Below are 17930 nucleotides of genomic sequence, written 5' to 3'. Positions count from 1 at the left end.
CTTGTAGGTAGTATTCACATGGCTCTTGTAATACAGTACCTGAAGGCAGTATTCACACTGGTATGGTTTCTCTCCACTGTGAGTCCGTTTGTGTCGTTCCATGTGGTATTTCTGAATAAACCGCATGTCACATTCATCACAGTGGAATGGCTTCTCACCTGTGAAATTAAATTAAGAATCATCTAATACATATCTTTTTGCAATGTACAAAATTTCGTGACCTAAAATAACTTTTAACTTGAGCTGCAGATTCCTGCTCCTAGCTTAACTCTTGAATTGAAGTGTTTTAATCTGTACAGTTGACTGGGAACAGAATCTAAACTCCAAGGAAGATAAACTATAACTCACCCCCTTCCAAGTTTCTCTACCTCTTAATGGACTTACGCTCTCTTGATCGGGTCCACTCCTTGATGCAGTATGCCTCTTTCTGTACATTTCTGAAGCAGCAATTCTTCTTGAATGAGCCTGGACTGTGACAAACTATTCAGCTGTATGGGTCCATGATACAGGACCCAAGTCAGTCCTGACCTGAACATGGTAGGTACATACTTTACAGCAAATCATAGCCTGTAATCTTGGCTAATTTTTCCAGCGACATTAAAGCCAACTGTTGATCTTAAATGTTGTAATGGCTGGTATCAGTTAATGGAAAACCTGAGTTTTCTCGGTCAATTATACACTGATTTTACAGATTATGCCATTAGGAGTTCATATATGAAGACTGGAAAGAAACACTTGCCCTAGCATATTACTGTGTCATACTGAGAAGTCAGTAAACTATGGTGCCATAGTTCCACCAACAAGGGCCACTGTTAAGATTATAATGCTAAAAGCATGACACTAAAGATGTGAAATTTGGGTGTTGCAGCAAGCTGCTTAGATTCTAACTGAAATATATTACTGTATCAGTGATCAGTTTGTTCTGGTACCGTGAAAGTGAGAAGCTAGAAAATTAAACTCAGTGGCCTCTTATGTTAAACACTGAGGAGACCGTTATATTGCCAAAACAATGAAGGTCCATGCGGCATAACACTGCTGCTCTGAGAGCTCAGTATATGACAATAGCATAGCGAGTTTCCAAACCAATTATGTAAATACTGTGTCTCGTACATTAGCATAATGAGATTGAGATTCTTTGTAAAGTGCATTATTTGTTCCTCTGATTTACACCATCAGAGTGATGAATCCATAATGGCACATTGTCACAGAGAATTAATGCACAATATTGATAATGAAGTAAGACCAACCTATCAGTACCATATTTAGAGAAATTTCAGTGGCCCACTGAGAGACTAACATATTAAGAGTGACACTTTAAAAGGGTTGCTATATTACATTCTGAGAATGAAGACTCTGACATTGTTGGGGCAATTCTGCATATTACACTTTAGGAAGGATGCCAGGACCCGGAGAAGTGAAAGCAGAGAGTATAATACTAGGGTTAGGTGGGAAGACTGGAAAAGTGTGGGGTGTTCTTTTTGAAATAGAAATGGTTAAGAATTAATTTGATGCAAGTGTTCAAATCGTGAATGTAAAAATGGAGTAACTGCTTCTCGTGACCGAGAGTAGAGTAACCAATGGATACTGATTAACTGGCACATGAAGCAATCAGAGAAAACACAAATAGGCAACACAGTGATGCAGCAGGTAGAGTCTCTGTCTCACAATCCTGACCTCTGGTGTAACTGTGTGGGATTTGCACATTCTCCCTGTGACCTTGCAGGTTTCCATAAGACCATAAGACATAGGAGCAGAATTAGTCCATTCAGCCCATGGAGTCTGCTCCACCATTCCAACGTGGCTGATCCCGGATCCCACTCAGCCCCACACACCTGCCTTCTTGCCATATCCTTTGATGCCCTGACTGATCAGGAAACTATCAACTTCCGCCTTAAATATACCCACAGACTTGGCCCCCACTGCAGTCTGTGACAGAGCATTCCACAGATTCACTACTCTCTGGCAAAAAAAAATTCCTCCTTACTTCTGTTCTAAAAGGTTGCCCCTCAATTGTGAGGCTGTGCCCCCTAGTTCTGGATACCCCCATCATAAGAAACATCATCTCCACATCCACCCTATCTAGTCCTTTCAACATTCGATAGATTTCAATGAGATCCCGCCCCGCATTCTTCTAAATTCCAGTGAGTTCAGGCCCAAGGCTGCCAAATGCTCCTCATATGTTAATCCCTTCATTCCCAGAATCATCCTTGTGAACCTGCTCTGGACTCTCTCCAATGACAATACATCCTTTCTGAGATATGAGGCTCAAAACTGTTGACGATACTCCAAGTGCAGCCTGACTAGTGTCTCATAAAGCCTCGGCAATATTTTCTTGCTTTTATATTCTATTCCCCTTAAAATAAATGCAAATATTGCATTTGCCACAGACTCAACCTCGAAATTAACCTCCTGGGAGCATTATCATACATTTCCTAACACTGTATTCCATCTGCTGCTTTTTGGCCCATTCTTCCAATTTGTCTAAGTCCTGCTGCAATCGCATTGCTTCCTCAGCACTACCTACCCTCCCACCTACCTTCGTATCATCTGCGAACTTTGCCACAAAGCCATCAATTTCATTATCCAAATCACTGACAAACAATGTGAAAAGTAGCGGTCCAATACTGACCTGAGGAACACCACTAGTCACTGGCAGCCAACCAGAAAAGGCCCCCTTTATTCCCACTCACTGCCTCCTGCCTGTCAGCCATTCCTCTATCCATGCCAGTATCTTTCCTGTAACTCCAGAGGATTTTATCTTGTTAAGCAGCCTCATGTGTGACACCTTATCAAATGCCTTCTGACAATCCAAGTAAATGACATCCACTGTCTCTCCTTTGTCCACCCTACTTGATACTTTCCTCAAAGAACTCTAACAGATTTGTTAGGCAATTTTTCGCTTTACAGAAACCATACTGACTTTGACATATTTTATCATTAGTCTTCAAGTACCCCGAAACCTCATCCTTAATAATGAAGTCCAACACTTTCCCAACCACTGAGGTTAAGCTAACTGCCTATAATTTCCTACCTTCTTAAAGTGGAGTGACATTTGCAATCTTCCAATCCTCCGGGACCATGACAGAATCAAGTGATTCTTAAAAGATCATGACCAATGCATCTGTTACCTCTTCAGCAATCTCTCTCAGGACTCTAAAGGTCAGTCCATCTGGTCCAGGTGACTTATCCACCTTAAGACCTTCGGTTTGCCTAGCACTTTTTCCTTCATAATAGCATGACACTCACGGACCTCTGGCACACTGCTAGTGTCTTCCACAGTGAAGACTAATGCAAAGTACCCAGTAAGTTTATCTGCCATTTCTTTGTCCCCTATTACTACCTCACCAGCATCATTTTCCAGTGATTCAATATCAACACTCACCTCCCTTTTACTCTTTATATAACTGAAAAAGCTTTAGTATCCTGTTTTATATTATTGGCTAGTTTCCCCTCTTATTTCTTATAGCTTTTTTTAAGCTGCCTTTTGTTGGATTTTAAAAGCTTCCCAATCATTCAATTTCCCAGTCACTTTTGCTACCTTATATGCCCTTTCCTTGCACATCCCAAAGTGGTTAGTAGATCACTTTTCCACTGTAAGTTGTCTCCAGGATGTCGGTGAAATCTGGGGCAAATTGATAGGAATGTGAGGAGAATAAATTCCAGGGAATATGTGAGGGAACAGGATTAAAGGATTGCTCTGAAAGCTGGCGTAGACTCAATGGGCCAAATGGTTTCCTTCTGTGTCTTAAAGGAACATAAAAAAAATCTTTGTTGTGCTACAATTGCTAGGTTCAGCTGTTGCAATATGGTCCTCACATGTGCGGCTCATCCAAAAATGCATACACTCTAAAAGGCCAATTGCATTCATTTCCTTGTTAGCGCAAGTTACAAGCAGGTAATGCAGAACTCACTGAAAACATGCCTCCTCCTCTTAGAGATGAGGTAACCACCAAATGCAACCACCATGGAACCCTGAGCAGAGAATTAATGACACAGGCTTAGCAGCCGAAATGGGAACAGACAACCCAATTCACAGATGCTGACCTTGAAATCTTGGTAGAAGAGGACAGCCACAGAGAGATCCTGTACATCAGAGGTTCTAGGATACCCCCCACCAGGCTGCAATGAAGGACCAAAGATATGAAGTAGCCAAAAGAGTTCTGTTTGATAAGCAGATCCATTGGCATAATAGGATTAATGACATCACTCACGTGGTCTGAATATTAGGAAAGCAGACACAAATCTGGCATCAAGCATGACTAAAATGTACTGCTACTTTTAATACTCATGCTCACCTTGCACATATTCAAGCACAGCAGCCATTTCATGCACAAAAACTGAATCATATGGAGATCTAGCAACTTGTGTTCAATCCTGAGCTCCAATGATGTGTGTGTGGAGTTTACACATTCTCCCTGTTTCCTCCCACATCAAAAAATTAAGCTGGTTGATAGGCTAATTGGATACTGCAAATCACCTCAATATGTAGACAAGATCAGAGCTGGAGAGAGATTCAGCATGCAAACAGGCCCTTCAGCCCACTGAGTCTATACCAACCATTACCATTCATTTTACACTAATCCTATATTAAAGCCATTTTATTCTGCTCACATTCCCATCAACTCCCCATCAGATTCTAATACTCACTCACTCACTAGGGGTCATTTATAACCTACCAACCCGCACATCATTGGGATATGGGTAGAAACCAGAGCACCCAGGAGAAACCCACACGGTCACACGGAGAACACGCAAACTCCACACAGACAGCACCCGAGGTCAGGATTGAACCCAGGTCGCTGGTGCTGTGAGGCAGTAGCTCTACAAGCTGCTCCATGTGCCATCTGAGTGTGAAAAGTGGTAGAATCTGTGGGGAACAAAATGGGAATGTGGTTTGAAAATAGGATAAGATAAAGCTAGTGCTAACATTGATGACACACTTATTGTGACTAATATTTTTCCCATTCTCTTGAACAAATAGATTTTTTTCTGCAGCCAGGTATTTAGGAAAACTTAAACTAATAAAATTTAGTTAACATTGAAGGCAAATCATGTTTGACAAATTTGCTTAAGATTTGTGAGGATGTAACAAGTAGAGTAGATAGAGGGAAATCTATGTCTGACATAAGTCCAAAGCATATTGAATGGTGGGTCAGGTCTGATGTACTGACTGGCCCTGCTCCTGCTCCTATTTTATTGTGCCTGCTGCAAGAGCAATCCAGAGGGGTCTCTCCAGTGCCCAGTGCATATTTGTTAGAGGAAGCACCACTGCCTGTTAATAAAGCCACTGATAATTGATGACTTAGTGGCTTCTGAGGCTGAAGCAATGCTCAGAACTTTCTTACATCTCTTCTCATTTTGCAAGATTTCCTGCCTGACAGTATCCACATGGTTCAAAAGTTGGCTGCTTAATCAGCATCTTCCCCCAAACAATCCCCACTATTTTTCTCATCTCATAAACACAAGCCATCCCACTTAGCCCGGCCCTGCTTGGTAAGGCAAGGGAATGCAAGGAATTTGATAAGAAAAAACACTATATCTGCCATGCACAAGCACAACACAAATCCCAGAACTTTGTGGAGAAAATAAGTTAACTGGGATCATTAGGTCATTGTAGTGCAAGCAGGTTACATTGAAAGATTAACTTGTATATCTAATCTCCAAAGGGCAGACTTGAAAATCTCAAGACTTGCCTTTAGAAATAAACTCAGTGACCATTTTATTAGATACAGAAGGCACGTAATGAGGATACATTCATGGTCTTCTGCTACTGCAGCCCATCCATTTTGAGGTTCAACATATTGTGCATTCAAAGATGCCCTTCTGCACACCACTGTTGAAACATGTGGTTATTTGAGTTACTACCACCTTCCTGCCAGCTTAAACCAGTCTGGCTATTCTCTGTCTGTCTGTATCTTGTTTTACGGCAGTTGGCATCCAGCTTAATGGCGCAGTACCGCCACCCTCTGCTCCAGAATGTGCACTAGACATACATTCTAAATCCCTTCACCCAATCACACACACACACACACACTTCACCCTCCCATCTTTGACCATCCTAGTATCCTATTCCTGTTTATTCGTCATATTCTATAAAAAACCCCTGTACCCCTTAAAAACGCTAAAAATACCCAGACTTGTGCTCTCTCACCCCTGCCCAGCAACCCTTTTAATGTGAATTCCTGCATCCCCAACTCCCTTAATTTATTTCTCATCATCTCTCTCTGTATCCCATACTTCCTGCAACACAAAACTACATGTTCTACTGACTCCTCTTCCTGACATTCCTCGCACAATCCTGTCTGGTGTTTCCCTATCATTTTCAATGTTTTGTTTAATGCACAATGCCCCAGCCTTAACCTAGTCCACACAATTTCCTCTCTTCTGTTTCCATTACCTACCCTAGTAACTGCAACGCTCTTTTGTATTTGATATAAATGCCTCCCTGTCCCATCTTTCTTGCCACATTCGGTTGACTTTTTCCCAGATTACACACTTAACCTCTGCTTTACTGATACTAATGTGCATTTCCACATTTTCTTTCTTTAACACCTCTTTGCCAACTCATCCACCCTCTCATTCCCCTTCACCCCTACATGTGCTGGAACCCATAGAAATTTTACCTGACCTCCCTGATTTGCAATTCTTGTAACTAACTGAAGGACTTCATAAAGTACATCTTGCCGACTGTTTGTGTGAAAAGACCTTAAACTTGCTGGAACTGAGGATGAATCTGAACATATCAATGCTTTGGCTTGTCTGGCTTACTGCACCCATTGCAACGCAACCAACACTGCTAGCATCTCCACTGTAAACACCCCTAACTTATTAGATGTTCTTCTGCTGATTCCAATTTCTTTTGCTAGTATTACCACCCCAAACCCTGTCACTCCTGTTTCAGGTTCCTTTGCACCATCCGTATAAATGTGAGTATAATCACTATACTTTTCCATCACATGACAGTAAAATGCATTTACCAAATCTGTTTTATATTTTTCTTTCCTTTTTACCTCTAACAAATGCCAGTCTATGTCAGGCCATACAAGCTTCCATGGAGCTACAACCGGATAAACTACTGAAGGACTTATCCTCAGATCAAATACTCCACATTCTTTCACGGTATCATTCCCTACCCGACTAAAGGTATCCCTCTGAAACCTCCCATTTTCCCAGCACTCCTGCAACACTCCTTTAGTAGGGTGAGAATCATTGTGCCCCTGCAAGTTAGCCCAGTAGTTTGCCATCAGTTGCATCCTTCTTAGTTCCAAAGGCATTATTCCCATTTCTACCTGTAGGGCTGACACTGGTGACATTTTAAAAGCCCCACTGCACACTCTCAAGGCCTGAGCCTGAATCACATCCAGTTTCCTTACAAGAGACCTAGCTGCTGATCCATATGCTATATTTCCATAGTCCAACACAGATCTCACTAAAACCACATACATTCTCTTCAAAGCTGAACAACTTGCTCCTCATTCCCTACCAGTCAAACATCTCATCACATTTATTACTTTTTTACATTTCTCCTCAAGTTTCCTGATATGGTCTGCCTATGCTAATCGTGAATCAAATATAACTCCCAGAAATTTAAATGATGCAACCCTTTCTAATTCAACCCCATACATCCTTAACTTCTTCCCTACCTCAACCCTTTTCCTGGTAAAAAATACAGTTTGAGTTTTATCTACTGAAAATCTACATCCTCAATCATAACCCCACTCCACCACATCATCAATTGCTTCTTGTAGTTTCCTGATTATATGGTCCATGTTCCTGCCTCTTTTCCACAAGGCCCCATCATCCACAAACAGTGACCTACCTATATCCACTGGTACCTTTTTGAAGACATCATTGATCATAATGATGAAAAGTAACAGGCTAATCACACTACCTTGAGGTGTGCCATTTTCCACTATGTACTGTTTTGATAATTCTGATCCAATCCAAACTTGAATTTTTCTACCAAACAAAAAATCTTTAATCCAATTAAAAACTCTCCCACCAACCCTCATCTTGTGCAGTTTAATTAATAATCCTTCCTTCCACATCATATCATAGGCTTTTTCAATGTCAAAGAACACTGCCACTACTGACTCTCTATTTGCCTGGGCCTTCCTTATTTCAGTCTCTAACATAATCACTGAGTCCTGGCTATTCTCCTCTGACCTCTCTCATTAATAAGGCTCTTTTATGCATTGAATTGCTGCCACGTGATTGGCTGATCACATATTTGCAGTAATAAGGTTTACAGGTGTACCTAATGAAGTGGTCACTGAGTGCAGGTGGATGAGTATGCCAGAAAGCTTGAGAGATATCAAGGATGAAATAGGAGCTCAGCTCCAACCTTGCACAGGCTTGCGTTGCAATGGGTGCAGAAAGCCAGACAAGCCAAAGCATTGATATGTTCAGATTCATCCTCAGTTCTAGCAAGTTTAAGGTCTTTTCACACAAACAGTCGGCAAGATGTACTTTATGAAGTCCTTCAGTTAGTTACAAGAATTGCAAATCAGGGAGGTCAGGTAAAATTTCTATGGGTTCCAGCACATGTAGGGGTGAAGGGGAATGAGAGGGTGGATGAGTTGGCAAAGAGGGCGTTAAAGAAAGAAAATGTGGAAATGCACATTAGTATCAGTAAAGCAGAGGTTAAGTGTGTAATCTGGGAAAAAGTCAACCGAATGTGGCAAGAAAGATGGGACAGGGAGGGGAAAGGGAGGCATTTATATCAAATACAAAAGAGTGTTGCAGTTACTAGGGTAGGTAATGGAAACAGAAGAGAGGAAATTGTGTGGACTAGGTTAAGGCTAGGGCATTGTGCATTAAACAAAACATTGAAAATGATAGGGAAACACCAGACAGGATTGTGCAAGGAATGTCAGGAAGAGGAGTCAGTAGAACATGTAGTTTTGTGTTGCAGGAAGTATGGGATACGGAGAGAGATGATGAGAAATAAATTAAGGGAGTTGGGGATGCAGGAATTCACATTAAAAGGGTTGCTGGGCATGGGTGAGAGAGCACAAGTCCGGGTATTTTTAGCGTTTTTAAGGGGTACAGGGGTTTTTTATAGAATATGACGAATAAACAGGAATAGGATACTAGGATGGTCAAAGATGGGAGGGTGAAGTGTGTGTGTGTGTGTGTGATTGGGTGAAGGGATTTAGAATGTATGTCTAGTGCACATTCTGGAGCAGAGGGTGGCGGTAATGCACCATTAAGCTGGATGCCAACCGCCGTAAAACAAGATACAGACAGACAGAACCTTGCACAGGCCTTTGGAGCTCACTGTATGTTGCTTTAGAGTGGTGGCTAAATTCACGTCAATGTCCGTAAGTTAAGTGCAGCATCTCTGCTTCAATCGCAGTAGAGTAGGTCACCAGTGCCTTACTCCTGGAAAAGCTCAGGACACTGCCATCATGGGTTTGTATTATGATGGGACATTGGCCAAATGTCCTTCATCAGATTGCCAGGGCAGCTGATGCACTGCCTTGGTGAAATAGTGCAGGGTGCAATGATGCTCATCATTTCAAAAAGAAGAGACCAGATATGGATGTGTAACTGGAGCTCTCTCTGCTGAAGATGGGAGATTTCAATGGCTTATTTCACAATGCAATTCTCCTCAGACTGCTGGAACTAAGAATATGGTTCCCAAAAGACTGTGTGGAGGACAGACTCTCCTAGCCACACCTCGTACTCATTTGGCCTCCCCTGACATTCACTTTGCTTTCTGGCTCTCCCCTCCTGCTCCCGGTGGTGCTGGAGGTCCAGCAGGACCACTACAAAGCATTAACTTCTAGCAAAGAAAAGAGACAAATAACCATAATCATGTAGATTTTTATCAGTTGTATTTATTTGTAGTTTCTATGCAGGAAGAGGAATGGAATTCGTGACCAGCAAATGAACTTTCAGCCTTCTCACTACTGCTTTGAGAATACTTATCCCAGGCTAGATGTCAGACATTCAAGGCATCTGCAAGGGAGAACTTGATTCTTATAAGGTATGAACATTACTGGTAAGGCTAATGTATCATCAACTTTGTCTCCAACTTCCACCCTGCCCTTAAATTTACTTGGTCTACCTCTGACACCTCTCTCCCCTTTCTTAATGTGCTATTCCAATCTCTGGAGACAGACTGTCTACTGCTATCTTTCACAGACTGTCTGCTGACTCTCACAGCTATCTTAACGATACGTCTTCCCACCCTATCACTTGTAAAAATGCTTTTTTCCCTTTCTCAGTACCCATGACTTTGCTGCATCTGTTCTCAGGATGAGATTTTTCATTCTAGAACATCGAAAATGTCCTCCACCGCCATCACTGCTGCACTTATCTGCATCTCCTCCATTTCCCGCACATCAGCCCTTACCCCATCCTCCTGCTGCCATAACTGGCATAGGATTTCCCTTGTCCTTACTTATCACCCCATGACTTCTATATCCAGCACATAATTCTCTGCAACTTTTACCATCTTCAACAGGATCCTACCACTGAACACATCTTTCCTCTCCTCAGCCCCCCACCCCCACTTTCAGCTTTCCGCAGGGATCACTCTCTACGCAACTCCCTTGTCCACTCATCCCTCCCCACTGATCTCCCTCCTGACACTTATCCCTGCAAGTGGGGCAAGTGATACACCTGTCCCTACGCATCCTCCCTCACCACCACACAGGGTCTTAAAAGTCCTTCCAAGTGAGGTAGATTGGGGGATGGCTTCAACAAGCACCATCACTCTGTCAGCCACAAAAAGTTATTTTCCTCATGGCACCCCATTTTAATTGGACTTATTCTGACTTCTTCCTCCTTACTTTCCAGTCCTGATAAAGGATCTCAGACCAAAACATTGACTATTTATTTCTTTCCATAGATGATGCCCGTCTTGCTGAATTCTTCCAGCATTTTGTGTGTGTTGCTCAAGGCCAACATTTATTACCCACCCTTAATTCCCTGAAAAGGTAGGGGTGAGCTGCCACCTTGAATGACTACCTTCCAGTAAAATTTCCCCCCTTCAGGGTGGATAAATCCCCAGGGCCTGACAAGATGTTCCTTCGGATGTTGTGAGAGCGAAGTGCATAAATTGCCAGGGATATTTAAATCATCCTTAGCAGCAGGTGAGGTACCAAAGGATGAGAGGATAGTCAATGTTGTTCCATTGTTTAAGATAGGCTCTAAAAATAAACCAGGAATTATAGACCAGTGAGCCTGACATCAGTAGTGGGAAAGTTATTAGAAGGTATTCTAAGGGACCAGATATACTGTACAAGTATCTGGATAGGCATAGTCTGATAAGGATGGTCAAAGTGACATTGTGCATGGTAAGTCATTTCTAACCAATTTCATAGTTTTTCAAAGAAGTTACCAGGAAAGTTGATGAAGGCAATGCAGTGGATGTAGTCTAAGTGTACTTTAGCAAGGCCTTTGACAAGGTCCTGTATGGGAGGTTGGTCAGGAAGGTTCAGTCACTTGGCATTCAAGATGAGGTAGTAAATTGAATTTGACAATGTCTTTGTGAGAAAAGCCAGAGAGAGTGGCAGTAAACGGTTCTCTTTCTGACTGGAAGCCTGTGACTAGTGGAGTGCCACAGGAATCGGTGCTGGGTCTGTTGTTGTTTGTCATCTACATGAACTATCAGGATGATAATGTGGTTAACTGGATCTGCAAATTTCCCAGATAACACCAAGTTTGGAGGTGTAGTGGACAATGAGGAAGACTATCATGTCTACCTGGACCAGCTGGAAAAATGAACTGAAAAATGGCAGATTGAATTTAATGCAGACAAGTGCCAGCTGTTGCACGTTAGCAGGACCAAGCAGGGTAGGTCTTGAATAGTGATTAGTAGGGCACTGAGGAGTGCAGCAGTACAAAGGGATACGAGATACAGGTCCATAATTCATTGAAAGTGGTGTCACAGGTTGATAGGGCCATAAAGAAAACTTTTGGCACATTGGCCTTCATAAATCAAAGTATTAAGTATGGGAGATGGAATGTAATGTTGAAGTTGGGATGTTGTGTTCAAGTTGTCTCAGATATTGGTGAGGCCTAATTTGGAGTATTGTGTGCAGTTTTGGTCACCTACCTACAGGAAAGATGTAAACAAGGTTGAAAGAGCACAGAGAAAATTTACAAGGATGTTGCCAGGTCTGGAGAACCTGAGTTATAAGGAAAGACTGAATAGGTTAGGACTTCATTCCTTGGAACCTGGAAGATTGAGAGGAGATTTAATAGAGATATACAAAATTATGAGGGGTGTAGATAGGGTAAATGCAAGCAGGCTTTTTCCACTGAGGTTGGGTGGGAAAACTAGAGGTCATGGGTTAAGGGTGAAAGGTAAAGTTTAAGGGGAACATGAGGGAAAACTTCTTCACTCAGAGTCGTAAGAGTGAGGAAAGAGCTGCCAGTGTAAATGGTTTGTGTGAGCTTGATTTCAACATTTAAGATCAGTTTCGATAGGTACATGGATGGTAAGGAGATGGAGGGCGATGGTCCCAGTGCAAGTCGATGGGAGTAGGCAGTTTAAATAGTTCAGCACAGATGAAATGGGCCAAAGGGCCTGTTTGTGTGCTGTACTTTTCTATGATTCTATGCTTTTGAGGAAGAATTTCCAGGATTACAACCATTATGGGTGACCTCAATCAATGTAGGGAATTGGCAAAAGCAATCAACAAGCTGTTCTAGAATGGATATTGTGTAAGGAGAAATGATTACTGAACAAACTCGTTGTACGGACTCCCTTAGGATAAAGCAACCATAATCTGACAGAATTCTTCATTAAGATAGAGAGTGAGAGAGTTGTCCCTGAGACGAGAAGCGGAACTAGAATCAGAGTTTATTATCACTGTCTTGAAAGACATGAAATTTGCTGTTTGCAAATACATGAAATCACAGTAAATTACAAATAATGCAGAAAAAAGGAATAAGGAGGCAGCATTCACAGACTGTTCAGAAATCTGGTGGCAGAGGGGAAGAAGCTGTTTTGGAATCACTGAGTGTGAGTCTTCAGGCTCCTATACCTCTTTTCAGATGGCAATAACACGTAAAGGGCAGGTCCCAGATGATGAGGTCCATAGTGATGGATACACCTTCCTGAGACACCACCTCAATGATGGGGAGGGTTGTGCTTGTGATGGAGCTGGCTGGGTATTTCACCCTCTGCAGCCTCTTGTGATCCTATGCATTGGAGGCTGTACACCAGACTATGATGCAACCAGTCCGAATGCTCTCCACTGTACTTCTGTAGAAATTTAGAAGTCTTTGGTGACACGCCAAATTTGCTCAAACTCTTAATGAAGTAGAGCCACTGGCATGCCGCCTTCATGATTGCATCAATGTGTTGGAACCTAGACAGGTCTTCTGAGATGTTGATGCCCAGGGACTTGAAGCTTCTCACCCTTGACAACATTGGTGTCATCTACAAATTTATAGATGGTGTGCCTAATCACGTAGTCATGAGTGTGGGGAGAGTAGAGCGGTGGGCTAAGCACACATCCCTGAGGTGTACCTGTGTTGACCTGTATTACTATTGATCCATATTGACTGTGGTCACCCAATGAGGAAGCTGAGGATCCAGTTGCAGATGGAGGTAGAAAGATCCAGGGTTAGAAGCTTGGTAATTAACACTGAGGGGATGACGGTAGTGAACACTGAGCTGTAATCAAGAATTCTGTACCTAAAGAAACTATGCAGATACAAGACTTGAGTGGTAGATTGAGGAATGTTACTTAAAGGGATGACAGTGGATAGGCAATGGCAAGCAATTAAAGAAAGCATAAGTAAATTAAAATAATTATTCATTCCTGTGCAGCACAAAAATAAACCAGGATTTCAAAGGAAATTTGCAACAGTATTAGATCCAAGGAGTAGAGGTAAAATAAAAAGGCCAGGAAAGTAGCAAACCCTGAATTAGTAGTTGTGAATTCAGCAAAGGAGGACAAGGAGATTGATTAGGGAGGAGGTTATAGAGTATGAGACTAAAATAATGAAATTGATGAGGGAATTCAATGTAATATCTCCATGTCTGGGACACTAAGTTGGTGGAAGGGGAGCCTTGAGAAGGATTTTGAGAAGCTCCAAGTTGATTGGATTGGTTGAGGGAGTGGGCAGATTTGTGGCAGACACAGTGTAATGTGGATCAGTGTGAGGGGATCCACTTTCATGGCAATAACAGGGAGGCAGATTATCTGAATGGTAATAGATTGGAAAAGGGGGAGATACAACAAGAGATGGGTATCCTTGTGCACCAGTAGGGTAACATGCAGATATAACAGGCAGTTAGGAAAGAAAACGGTGGTCTTCATAGTGAGAGGATCTGTGCATAGAAACAGGGATATCTTGCCGTAATTGTACAGGGCCATGGTGAGACCAAACCTTGAATACCATGTGCAGTTTTAGTTTCCATATCTGGAGAGAGTTGAGTGAAGGTTCACTAGACCTACCCTGAGATGACAGGAGTGACATATGAAGAAAGATTGGATCAATTAGACACATAGTCACTGGGGTTTATTAGAGTGAGAGTTAACCTCAGAAACCAACACAATTTCAATGGGATTGGACAGATTAAATGCAGGAAGGATGTTCCTGATGGTGGGCAGAGAGCAGGGTTAGTCACGAGGTAAGGGTAAGGGATGTCAGTTACCACTGATGTGAGGAGAAATTCCTTCTCTTGGAGTGTGGTGAACCCGTGGAATTCTCCACCACAGAAAGCAATTGAAGACAAACCACTAAATATATTCAGGAGTTGGATGTTGTTCTTGGGGCCGTAGAAAGAAAGGTGGAACAAGGTAGACAAGAATGTTGATGATCAGTCAATGGTACAGCTGGTTTGTAGAGTTGAATAGCTTACTTCTGCTCCAATTTTCCATATTTTTGTTTAGATCTATCAATGATTAAGGAATGGTTCTATATTTCCACATAGTCACAAGATGCTGGAATCGGGATCAAAAAGCAAACTGCTGGAAGAACTCAGTGGGCCAAGCAGACTCTATGGAGACAAAGGGATGGTCAAGGTTTTGGGTTGCTTCAGGTATGTACTTGAATGGAAACATGCAGGTGGTGTTCCCATGGCCCTGCTGCCCTTGTCCTTAGTGGGAGGTGTCACACAGGTTTTAGCAGGGGTGGGGTGCTGTCAAAGAAGCCATTGTGAATAAATGTAATGTGTCTTGCAGGTGGTAAACATTTCAGCCATCTGCAGTGGTGGTGGAAGGGGTGGTGTGAATATTCAGATAGTGTAAGTGTTTCTCAAATGTTGTTGGAGCTGTGATGAACCAGGCAAGTGGCAACATCACACACTAGTCTTGTGCTTTATAAATAGGCAGTACTGATATCAAATCCAGTCATTTTCACCTTTCTAGTAAAATTCAGCTCTTTTCATTCACTTAACAAAAAAAAATAGACTGGGCTTCAGTGAGGGGGTTGTTGATGAGGCTTGACAACTCCTTCTACTTGGATTAGAATATACCTGGATAATTTTCCACATTGTTAGCTAGAGGCAGAAATGTTTCAATTATACAGCTGGGATGTTGTCCGTTCCCATTGTGTTTGCTGTATCCAGTGCTCTCAGCTATTTTTGATATCACATGGAGTGAACTCCCACTGTGATAACAAAAACAGAAAAATGCTGGAAACCTTCAGCATCAGGGAGCATTTGTGGAAAGAGAAACAAAACTTAGCATTTTAGATTCAGGACCATTTACTAGAACTGGGAAAGGGAATCTCTGTTGGAGGGTTCCTCACCTGAAATAATAACCCTGTCTTTCTCCCGCTGTCAGTACTTGTAGCCTTATTTTTAAAGTACACACATATTGCTGATGTTACACATGGAGTCTTGTGTTGCAGCTTCACCACGCCATCACCTCATCATGGTTAGACATGCCCAGTACTGTTCTCATCATGCCTTCGTACTGAATCAGGGTTCATCCCCTGGCTTGATGACAACGGTAGTGAGAGATGTGCTAGCCAACAAAATTATGAATTGTAGTAGAGTAAAATCCTGCTTTTGGCATAGTTGATTGCACCTCTATTACACTTTGCAGATGATTTTTGAGCCACTAGATCTATTACGACCCTATCGCATTGAGTCTGTTGTAATGGAGGAAGCCCTTGTTGTGAAATGGGACTTTGCCTCCACAAGCATTGGCAGCAGTCACACATTAAATATAGTAATAAGCAGATTCATCTGCAAAATAGAGATCAGCAAGTATGAGGTTAAGTACGTTTACCCCTCAACCTCATTTTTTTGTCCAGTTTGGCAGCTATGAGTTTAAGAATTTGACCAGCCTACTCAGTGGCAGTGCTACACAGGTACTTTTGGTGAGGAATTAAAATGGCCTACCCTACTGAACTAAACCCTTGTCCTCTGCCCTTACCATTTGCAATGTTTCTTCCAAGTCCTATTCAATATGGAGAAATACCATTTCACCAGATGAGGTGGAGGTAGTTGTGTTAATCAGGAGTAGGTTACCTTGCCCATGTTGACCTGATGCTGTAAGGTTTGGAATCTTGTTGAGAATTTCCAAAGACCACTGCTGTTCCTAAGTAATTAAAAGTCAACACAGGCTTGAACAAAAAGATTTTGCTGGATGAAGTTACAAGAGCAGTTTGATGAGACAGCCAATGTGGAAAGACAGTCAACATTAACTGTGTGGGCATTCAGAAATCTTTGGCAAGATCAAATGTCAGCGACTTCTGGGGTCAATAAGTAGTTACAGAAGGTTTCGAACCGGATAGAAGGGAGAAAATTGAGAGCAAGGATCAAAGGCAGCTTCATACAGACAATGGAATGGATAACAGTATAACACAGACTCAGTTAAGGAAAAACAGCTGTTCATTCATTAATTAGACAGAAATTAGTGTTGAAATTTTGAACAAATCCAAAACAGGGGTCAAAATAAATAATTTGGAGATAGAAAAAAATTGGCAAGAAGACATGTGATTGTGCAACAGATGAAGATACAGCTACGTAGTTTAAGACAACATAATAAATACTGAAGTGTATATCATTGACACTTCAAATGAAGGGGGCAAAATGACTGTCCTAGAGTATTCCACTGCCACTGTGGGAGTTATTGGAAAGGACAGCACCTCAAGTGCAATTGGGCTTAGTAGTACCACAGTGAATACCATGAGGTATTCGAGTTACACTGAGTGTTTAGGGTTATATCAGTGTCATAGTGAGTGGCGTGGGTATTCCACTTTAACCATTTGTGCTGTGGAAACAACAATTTTTCAGCAAGTCATGTGAGGTATAACAGTGTAAAAATGTCTATCATTTGGAGTTTCATTGTCACAGTTAGTGCTGTGGGAGATTCCAAAGTCAGACTGAATGCCATGAGAAAGTACACACAGGTGATAAAACTATGTCCCAATGAGTGCTGTGGGATATTACAGTGTGCTAATGTGCATTATGGTGATGTCCCAGTGTCCCAGTCTATATTGTGTAGTACTACAGTGTGACAATGTGGTATTAAGAACATAGAATAGTACAGCACAGTACAGGCCCTTCGGCCCACAATGTTGTGCCGACCCTCAAACCCTGCCTCCCATATAACCCCCCAACTTAAATTCCCCCATATACCTGTCTAGTAGTCTCTTAAATTTCACTAGTGTGAAAATTCACTAGTATTCTTTCTGCTAGTGAGAGTCGTGGATGATTATAGTGTGACAATGAGTGTTATGGGACATCTCAACATCACTGGCAGCATCAGGGGGGTATTACAGTACAATGTGTATTCGAGGGTATTTCAATCTCCCAGTAACTGTCATGAGGTATTGCAGTGCAGTAATGCGCTATAGAACATTGTGCTCCCTCGAGTGTTGTGGCAATTCACAATGTAACAATGAGGACTGTACAATTATTCAGCGCAACAATGCTCCATTGCGTGCAACACCTGCCATGGACTGTTATAATATAACAGCGTTGTGGGATATTCCAGTTACAGTTCTGG

The 17930-nt window shown here is 42.1% G+C and overlaps 1 protein-coding gene across 5 annotated transcripts in view; it reads right to left on the bottom strand.

Moving 5' to 3' along the window:
• Nucleotides 1–17930, bottom strand: part of LOC140191954 (zinc finger protein 148-like) — a 116343-nt gene that overhangs the window by 31019 nt on the left and 67394 nt on the right. For all 5 annotated transcript variants that reach the window (XM_072249879.1, XM_072249878.1, XM_072249880.1 and 2 more), the window contains one exon: nucleotides 40–158. In XM_072249879.1, coding sequence (XP_072105980.1) covers nucleotides 40–158 — 119 coding nt within the window. The remainder of the gene's footprint in view (nucleotides 1–39; nucleotides 159–17930) is intronic.

The sequence above is a fragment of the Mobula birostris genome, chromosome X (genome assembly GCF_030028105.1).
Source record: "Mobula birostris isolate sMobBir1 chromosome X, sMobBir1.hap1, whole genome shotgun sequence".
Taxonomy (NCBI): Eukaryota; Metazoa; Chordata; class Chondrichthyes; order Myliobatiformes; family Myliobatidae; genus Mobula; species Mobula birostris.
Note: the sequence above shows the minus strand (reverse complement) of the source record. Positions and strands in the feature narration are given on the sequence as shown.